Raw genomic sequence first — 10,416 nt, forward strand, 5'->3', positions numbered from 1 at the left:
ATTATTACACATAAAACAACACTCCTCTGATGCAAAAACTATTTCATATGTTAAGTATATACTATAGCAGGCCAATAGTGTGAAAAAATCAATATAACTATAATGATTTTAAATTTTAAAGAGTGTGTTGTCTGATCATTGGTGAATTTAACTGTCAAATCATTATGGAAAATTAAGTAACTTTTGAGAACTGGGGGAAATACACTTTCCTGACACGATCCCAATGATGTACTAATAATGTGGCTATGAAAAGTAAGCAACAGATTTTTTTTTAAGATTTATTTACTTATACAAGAGCTGGAGTACAGGTCAGAGATGCAGGAGGGCGAGAGAATTCACCAGAGACAGAGCAGGGAGCAGAACAGTCAGATGGACCAAAAACACTGCTGAGAGGAACAGTGGGTGAGACAGGAGAGGTCTGTCGCACCATGTGGGTATTTCCCTGGCTAGCTGGGAATCAAACCCATGCTACAGAGGCTGCTGGCAGCTTCACAGCGCTGCACTCATTCCGCTGCGCCACCGGGGAGGCCCAGCAACAGATATTAAGCACTTTTTTGATGCACTACATGCTAATAACTAATCTGAGTTCTTCACATATTTCATTGTGTCAAAATTGCTAGTGATCCACAGGGTGGCCACCCCTGTTAACTTATTAACAGGTAAAGGGACTGAAGCACAAGAATGAGGTGACACAGCTGGCACTAGGCTAATAAAGAACATCAAATATTTTTGTTGCTATTTTGGACAATATCAGAGGGGTGTTTTGTTTATTAGGCAAATCCTGTGGATTTAGCCCTGATTGGTGAAATCATCTCCATTATTAAGAAGGGATCTCTGAAGAAGAACAAGCAAGTTTTCCTGATAATCTTTCTATATCATTTAATTCCATATAAATGTTATAAATATTCACCATTTTCTCAGTTTCAATATTCACCATTTTCTCAGTTTCAAGTATAATATATTTATATATTTTTTGATGTACAGTAGTTGTGTTCATTTGCATGTTCCTGTTTTCTCACTTTCTATAGCCAATTATCTCCTGAATTGCTCTCAGGATACATGTGGTCATTGGATGCTAACCTGTGATCCCAGGGGTTTCCTGTAATTTCATTGACATGCCTACATTTCTTAAGTTAAACATGAAGTTTCTTTTTTTTTTTCTTTTTCTTTTTTTGGTTATAAAACGGAAGGATTACTATCAGGAACTCAATCATCTCAAGGAAATGTATCCTCATCTTGCTTTTGCCTGAACCTTTATTGGAACCTTATCAGAAATCCTGCCTTGCCTAAACTCTCTAAAATACACCACCAACTTGTGAGTCTATTGTTATTGATCTATTTTCTCTTTATTGACCTACCTTCAAAAAGTACCCCTCCCCATTTTCTTCTTCCTCTTTATTTGTTTTTGAGAGGCTATCAATGAGATTAGAATGGGAAATTAAGATAAAATAGCTATTCACACATAAGACCCATTTGAATAAGAAAAACTAAGCCCCACTTTCAGTATTTTTAGTGGAATGTTTTAGCTGTTCACAGATGTGTGCAGCATGTGGCCGTAGGCACTGGACTGAGTTGACTCAGCAACACAGGCAGAGAGCGATGTATCTCTTCATACTACCACTGCATGCAGGTATTTAAATTCATACTTACAAATATAACTCAGTTAGCCTGAGTTATAACTAAAATTATATTAATAAGAATCTGTGTGTTCATGCTATTCATTTAACAATTTAAATGATTATTTTCTGTTATATGCTCTTTGTTAAAAAACAATGCTATATATCCAGATGGCAAAAATTGTGTAAGAGAATCCTTATAATAAAAATTAAAAGTAAAATATATTTGCAATCCCTTATATGTCAAGTGTAATTCCTGGATTTTGTTGTAGAGTATTATAAGCAGTTAATTTATTTTTATCTTGAATCAGTTTTCTTTTTTTTTTTTAAAGATTTATTTATTTATTTATACAAGCACTGGGTACAGTCAGAAGCACAGGAGGGTGGGAGAATTCACCAGAGCCAGAGTGGGGAACAGAACAGGCAGACTGACGAAATACCCTGCTGAAGGGAGCAGCGGGCGGCAGGAGAGGTCTGCACGCCATATGGGACCCTTGCTGGCGGCCGGGGATCGAACCGGCGCTGCAGAGGCTGCAGGCAGCTTCACAGCCCAGTGTTCAACTGCTGCGCCACCAGGGGAGGCCCTTGAATCAGTTTTCATTGATGATTCCCACCACTTCCAGAATAATGTCTGAATATAACTCATGCATATTTTTTTAAATTTTGGGTAAACTATATATAAATTTAAAATTTGGGGGTATGACTCAATAAACAAGAGGATAAACTACTCACAAATAAAATATGCATTTCCAATTCCTCATGAAAAATGCATCATTCAAGTCTTTGAAGAAAAGTGGAAAATCATTTATTTTTATGATTTGAGTGACAAGAACATACATATACTGTTGTAGTTACTCAAGTAAAACTTTATTATTCAGTATATTTCCCTGGCACCAGTCAGGCTTCAGGTAAAGATAATAGTGTCAGCTGTCACTCTCTATTCAAATAAATTAAGAATATTTTATATTGGCTTATTCCATTCAAGAGAAAATTTCAGGACCAAATACAGATTTGGACTTGTACTTTTTTACTTGTTTGTTTTAAAGCAATGGTATTATAGAATTAAGGTGCAAAAAAATTAAGTGCAGGAGGGACTAAATGTAATGTTTTCACTGATTTGTAGTTCTTGTTTGCATTTCTTCAACATGGTTATTTTGCATACCTCTTTTACTTGAAATATTTTACAAATGTTGAATTTATGAGGTGAATATCACTTGGCATTTTAATAGGCAAGGAATCTGAGTTTCACAGATGCTTCACAGCCTCTACATAACAAGTATACAGAAGAGTCAGATGGTTGGATACATCCTCCCCTGAAGTCTGTGAAGTTTTAATTTTGCTATGCTGCCAAATATAAATCCAGTCTAGAATGAGGAAATTATTGGTGATGGAGAAATAAACAAAGTGTTTTAATTCTGTGTTTGAACTGTGGAAATCTATATTTATGTACTATAGGACATCATCAAATATCAAGTTTTGTGAGGAAAAGTTTACTTTTAAGACTTCAAAGTTCAAAATGAAAATGAAATAATGGGTTAGAAATTTTAAAGAAACTATTCTTAACTACATTGATTGTGAGATTCTATCAACAAAATATCAATAAGCATATTGATTGAAAATAAAAAAAAAACAACCAAAACCAATCAATCAGTAAAACATTTTGAAGCATTCTGAAATAAATAGCTTCAACCAGGAGCAAGTGAAAAAAGCTTTCATCGTGTGAGCAGGAGGTCAATCAGAGAGTAACACCTCCCCTGTTTTCTTGCTGTGAGGTTCTCCAGGAGCAAAGAAATAGAATGTTATGTGTGTGAGCTTGGCAACTGTTCCATTATCATAGAATAGCTGAGAATTAAATATAACAAATCTGGGAAATATGCAGTTTAAACGAGCCCAGTAGAAATGGGCTGCATTTTAGAGTTTATTCAGCCAGGAATAGATTAAAAAATTGATTTTTTTTATCAAGGTAACATTTGGTTTACAATACTGTATAGCTCGGAACTATAGAAGCATACCTATTCTATTTTTAAAAAATTTATTTTATTCATTTATGCATGTAAGAGCTGGGGTGCAGGCCAGAGTGTGGGGGGTGAGAGAATTCACCAGACAGAGTGGCAAGCAGAACAGAACAGGCAGATTAACTGAAATACACTACTGAGGGAGACAGCAGGCCGGATAGGAGAGGTCTGCTGTGCCATGGGGGTCACATTCCTGGCTGGGGATCGAACTCGTGCTGCAGTGGCTGCTGATAAAGAAGCACCCTTTTTGTAGATGTACATTAATGCACCACAACCACAACAAGACACCCATAGTCCTCAGCCATAGTCCTTAGGGCCCCCTCCACACTTTGCTCTCCACGTGCCCCCTCCCCATCTTGCAGTCTCAATTTTACAGTCATGGTTCAATTTGTTATTATGGAAATTCTTCATGCAAGCTTTGAAAAAATGCATATTTATCTTCACAGTTTACATGGACAATTATAAAAAGGGAAATTAATAGGGAATTGGTATAGGCACAATATTTCTTTACTACTAACCAATAAACAGAATTTCATGGAAATAGCAAATGTGAAAGAATCAAACTCTTTTTCAGTTGATTCAAGTTCACATTGGGGGGGAACAATGTTTTACACAAGACAGAAGACTAGACAGATTAACATTTTCAACTTGAAAATGTTGTTAGTGATTCTTTTAATTATTATTTATTTTTATATGTTGTAAGGAAAGATGTTTGCACACATTATTCCTATTCAACAAAACCATTAATATTCATTGTTATTAAATTTAAAAGTGCATGAATATTTTCTTTTCAAGATTTTTTTTTAATTTTGCGTACAAGATCTGGGGTGCAGGTCAGTGGTATGGGGGGTGAGATGAGAGGATTCACCACAGACAGTGTGGGGAGCAGAACAGTCAGATCCACTGAAACACACTGCTGAGGGGAGCAGTGGGTGAGGCAGGAGAGTTCTGCTGTGCCATGTGGGTTTGCTTCCTGGTTGGATGGAACTCAGGCTGCTTCTGTAGTAGTGTGATAGCATTGAGACTCAACCCCTAGGCCACCAGGAGGGCCCAAATCACATTTTCAATAAAATCATCATGTCTAGCAATATTTGTCCCCTAAATATGGAACTTCATATTTATTGTAAGGAAATGTTTACAATTAGAAAATCCAGTGCCTCCCTGGTGGCTTAAGGGTTATATCCTAAAGGTTATCACCTTTATGTCCTAAATTCAATGCCAGGCCAGGGAGCAAATCACATGGTGCAGCAGACCTCTCCTGTCTCTCCTGCTACTCCTCTTACAGTGTATTTTAGAAATCTGCCTGTTCTACTCCCTTCTCTGTCTCATGTGAATCCTCTCAACCCCACACCTCTGGCCTATACTCCAGTTCTTCTACACAAAAAATAAAAAATGCAATTAGAAAATCCAAAGATGGAAATTAATTATACACTATAAGTTCACACTTACCCAGGTAACTCCTCAAAAGCAATGCATTTTTTTAAAAGATTTATTTATTTATTTGTACAAGCACTGGGTACAGTCAGAAGCACGGGAGGGTGAGAGAATTCACCAGAGCCAGAGCTGGGAGCAGAATAAGCAGACTGATGAAGTACACTGCTGAGGGGAGCAGTGGCATAGCAGGCAAGGTCTGCATGCCATGTGGGACCCTTGCAGAGGCCGGGTATCAAACTGGGGGCCCAGAAGTGCATTTTAAAATGTTTGCAATATCTAATGAGGTGATCTTTAAATCCATATATCTATATCCATTAAAATCATGAGGAAGGGCCTCCCCTGGTGGCAGAGCGGTTGAGTGCTGGGCTGCGAGGCTGCCCACAGCCTCTGCAGTGCCGGTTAGTTCTCTGGCCGCCGTTGAGGGTCCCACAAAGATTAAGACATAAACTTGAGTTCCATCAAATTTAAAAAAGATGATATTCTTTTTAAAAAAATGGAATTTGTAAATAAAGTAATGAAATTCAGAAATTTATATGTTTTATGTGAGATTACTACAGGCAGTATTATTTCAAAAAATATCAACTGAGATTATTTTAGAAACTTGCCAGAATTATGACATTTGTTTTTTTTTTTTGCCAGGAGAATATGTTATTTTTAAAATGGGAGAATACATGGAGACATCAGCAGAGGCTTAAATTATTACTTAATAAAGAAAGCATGCTTTGTTTTCTGTTAAAGAACAATCTACAATCTCTAATCAATTATGTTTTTTCATTAACTAAAGATAAGTGTGAACATTTATAAAAATGTTTCTAATAAGTCAAGATGTATAGAAATTATGTATATTAACTCAGTCTTCCAGAAAAATCTTTGATCTTCATTATTGTCATTTATGTAAACAACATCCAAATGTCTTATTACAGCCACGACCTCTAGCTGGGAAATAAATTTTCCAAGCAGCAAAACTGAAGATATATAAAAGTATACATACATATAGATTCTAAATAGAATAAAATTGGAAATGTGAGTTGATAAACATATTTAAGTTAATTTGTTCCCTTTTATTGATTTTCGTCTTTTTAGGAGTTATTTATGTCCAAGGAAAATTACCCAAGGATCTCCAACTCTACTATTGTGACTGAATTCCTGCTTATGAGATTTTCTGATGTATGGGAGTTTCGAGTCTTGCACACTGTGCTATTCTTACTGATGTACTTGGCAACCCTAATGGGAAACCTTCTCATTGTCACTGTGACCATATTTGATCAAAATCTTCACACACCCATGTATTTCTTCCTTAGGAATTTATCTATTCTAGACATGTGCTACATTTCTGTCACTGTACCCAAAGCGTGCCTCATCTTCCTGCTGGACAACACATCAATCTCCATAGTTGGATGTGCACTTCAGGTTTTCCTGGTGCTCTTACTTGCTTTTGCAGAGCTTCTGTTTCTCACCATCATGGCCCATGACCGTTATGTGGCCATCTGCAAGCCCCTGCACTACCCAGTGATCATGAACCCTCAAGTCTGTGGTCACATGACACTGGCCTCTATACTTGCTGGTGTGGTCTACTCAGGATTGCACACAGGCAACACATTCCGTCTGTCCTTCTGTCAGTCCAACTTGATACACCAGTTTTTCTGTGACATTCCCTCTCTGCTGAAGCTCTCCTGTTCTGACACCTTCAGCAATGAAATTGCAATTTTTATTCCTGCCTTGTTGCTTTCTGGTGGCTGCTTTGCCTTCATTACCACATCTTACATTCGCATATTTTCTACTGTGCTAAAGTGTCCAACCAGAAGAGAACGAGGAAAGGCTTTTTCCACGTGTGTCCCTCACATCCTCGTGTTAACGATCTTTGTCAGCTCAGCTGCTGCTGTGTATTTGAAACCCACATCCTACTCATCTGACTATCAGGACATGATCACTTCTGTATTCTATAGTATTGTCCCTCCTTTCTTAAACCCTATTATCTATAGTCTTCGAAACCATCAGATAAAAGAGGCCATAATGAAAATTACGACAATGGTTTTTAAAGAAGTTATATGATAATTTTTCAAGACATTTACACTTTAATGAGATGAGTTTAAAAATGATTCAAAATTGGGGAATATAACCAAAATGAAAATGCATACATTGTGCAAAAATGAAAAATTATGTAAGAATTATATAAAATAAAATATTTAAAAAATAAATAAAAATGATTCAAAATTAATATTCTTGGGCCTCCCCGGTGGCGCAGCGGTTGAGCGCTGGGTTGTGAAGCTGCCCGCAGCCTCTGCGGTGCGGGTTCGATCCCCGGCTGCTCCCCGGCCACCGGAGGAGGGTCCCACATGGCTCACAGACCTCTCCTGCTGCCCGCTGCTCCCCTCAGCAGTGTACTTTGGTCCTTCTGCCTGTCTGCTCCTCGCTCTGGCTCTGGTGAATTCTCTCACCCTCCCGCGCTTCTGACTATACCCAGTGCTTGTATGCTTGTATGTATAAATACAGTGCTTGTATGTATAAATACAGTGCTTGTATGTATAAATACATAACAAATAAATCTTTGAAAAAAAAACAAAATTAATATTCTTACTCATTTCCAAAATTGGAAGACTTGTAACTTACTTCTAAGAACAATCCCTGCAACATGTAAATACATAGAAAAATTTGGGGTTTTTCCTCTTTAAAATTTATATTTCCTTACACCTGAAATATCACTGCTAAAGTCTCTATGTTTATTAAACATATCTGTTTGCAATTACTTTCCATTACAACTAGTAAGTCTTCAAACAAAAAAAAAAAAGTATGCACTAACTTTGATGTCTCTTTACAAATGTGAGATAATCTCGTATTAGCTCTATATTTAAAATGTTCCTTATAAAATGTTATAATAGCACTTAAAAACTGGCCTTAAAATAACACTAGGTGTTGTTTTTAATTAAAAACAAATCAGTTCATAGGTGGAACACAGAGCATTTAGAGTAGTGAAAATATTCTCTATGACACAGCACAGTTTAATACATGACTATTAATTTGTCAAAATACTGAGTGAATCCTAATGAAAACTATGCAATTGTCTTAATAATAATTCCTCACTATTGGCTTCTTAATTCTAAAAAAGTATACTACACTTGCACAAAACACTAGTAATAAGAAAACTATGGCAACAGTTTATGTAAATATAATAATTTTAAAAACAAAATCAAGTTAAAAAATTGGGGGACAATCTTCAAAATGTTGGCTGGTTGATAAATCAATTATAACTTATTATTTCTTTTTAAAATATGGAAGAACACATTTCATTTTAATTAGAAGAAATTTTACTCAAAATTTCAATAATCACAAAGTGTAAATAGCTGGTATATTTATAAATTTTAGAATTATTAATTGTCAGATATTAAACTGTGTGCATTCACAAAAACAAAGCATTTTTATTTTATTTTATGGTATTTCTAAAGCAAACTTTCAATATATTTAAAAATCACTAAGAAGAAATATGCATATTTTCCAATTAAGCTTATTGAAATAAAGTTTGGTTTGCATAATTATATCTGGTTTTGGGGTTGTAGGTTCAAACCTCTACAAATGTATGTTCTTACATATCCACCACGAGAGCCCAAATAATACTCCACCGTGTTCCATTAGTGCCTCTTCTTGTCCAAATCAGTCCTATCACTGTTTCCTCTGGTTGCCTCAGTTTTGCAATTAGATGTCAAGGGTTTATTATTGGCTTGGTTTTGTCTAATCCTTCATTCTGTTTGTATGTAAGTATAAGTGAGATCATTCTGTATTTATCTTTCTCTTTCTGACTTAATTCAGTAAGTTTTATTGTTCTCCAGTTCATCTTTTTTTTTATAGTTGAATATAGGATTGCATTGTGTATGGATGCACACACACTCATGATTTATCACTAAGACACATTTTATTTTTCCTATTTTTCTTCCATAATGATTTAAGATCATTAATCACATATTGACACTTTATACTCATTAAATACAACTCATAATGTTCATATCCTCTATTTTGGTCTCAATTAATTTTCTTTCCTTGATATGACAACAAGTCTGTATATAATGCAATCAGTCTTTCACTAAGACAATCAAAAAAAATGTCATGTTTGTACTTACTCTACTTTGGGTGACACCTAGCTCTATTTGGTGGCAGAAAATATGTTAGTAATTTCCTGTGTGATTGGAATGAAATTATAAGTAGATTTGTAGAGTGCACCCACCACAAAACAAAAGAGGGCAGGAATGTTAAACAGCCACTGTGTAAAAACTGGTATAGAGGAATCCTTTCTGCGCTAAAATAGTGTGTGTGTCCATTCTGTCAGAGCTATCTATTCCATACTGATTTTGTTTTAAATGTATTTATTGGGCCCCCCCTAGTGGCACAGGCAGTTGAGCGCAGCTCTGTGAAGCTGTCTGCAGCCTCTGCAGTGCTGGTGCAATCCTGGCCAGTGGGCAGGGGTCACATATGGTGCCCCAGACTTCTCCTGGCTCACCCACTGTTCCCCTCAGCAGTGTATTTCGTCAGTCTGCCTGTTCTGTTTCCCACTCTGTCTCTGGTAAATCTTCTCAACCCCCACACCCCTGGCCTGTACCCTGGTTCTTGTATAAATAAATAAATCTTTAAAAATAAATAAGTAAATAAAAATTTAAAAGTTGAAGATTTTTTTTTTAGTAAATTTATGCTTCTCTCTAGGAAAATCATTAATAATGACAAGGATCCATTTTGGAAAACCAATTTCTCCCACCCATAAAATATATACTTAATGTCTTCATTCAAGAAAAAATATATAGGTTATTGATTTAACAAAGAATACTTTAACTACTGAATTGTAATTTAAGACACTTTTAAATTCAAAATCTTCACTCATACTTTATAAAAACTGTATAATGGGAAAAACTTACATGTTATAGGTTAGAATAATTAGTAAGATAAATAATATTTTAATGAATTTCACTTGCATCATTTTAACTGCAAGTTTTATATAATATATTCTGAATAGGTTAGAATGCAGAAAAATATACCAGTTACATGTTTGAGAGACAGGAAACATAGCAAAGAGGAGTCATGCACTTTTAGCTACATGGAATAAATATTTTGATATTATTTTTTATAGATGTTCTTGTTGCTAAGGAAGGTATTGTAATCGGTGGCTGAAGCCAAAGTCTGTTAAGGTGGAGGTTGCTAGTGGGGGTTGCTAGTGAGGGAAAATACCAAAAAGTATCACATTTTGAGGGGAGCAACTGATAAGAAATATAAGGGACTGGAGAAACAGCAGCAGATTAGTCAGTGTTCTCTTTTTTTTTCAAAGATTGATTTATTTATTTATTTATAGAAGCACTGGGTACAGTCAGAAG

The 10,416-nt window shown here is 35.7% G+C and overlaps 1 protein-coding gene across 1 annotated transcript; it reads left to right on the plus strand.

Moving 5' to 3' along the window:
- Positions 1-6,157: 6,157 nt before the first annotated feature.
- Positions 6,158-7,117, plus strand: LOC119242871 (olfactory receptor 14C36-like). The gene has a single exon (XM_037508315.1). The coding sequence runs from the start codon at positions 6,158-6,160 to the stop codon at positions 7,115-7,117; it is 960 nt and encodes a 319-aa protein (XP_037364212.1).
- The last annotated feature ends 3,299 nt before the right edge of the window (positions 7,118-10,416 follow it).

This window comes from Talpa occidentalis, unplaced genomic scaffold (genome assembly GCF_014898055.3).
Source record: "Talpa occidentalis isolate TD23 unplaced genomic scaffold, MPIMG_talOcc4v2.1 talOcc4.13, whole genome shotgun sequence".
Classification (NCBI taxonomy): Eukaryota; Metazoa; Chordata; class Mammalia; order Eulipotyphla; family Talpidae; genus Talpa; species Talpa occidentalis.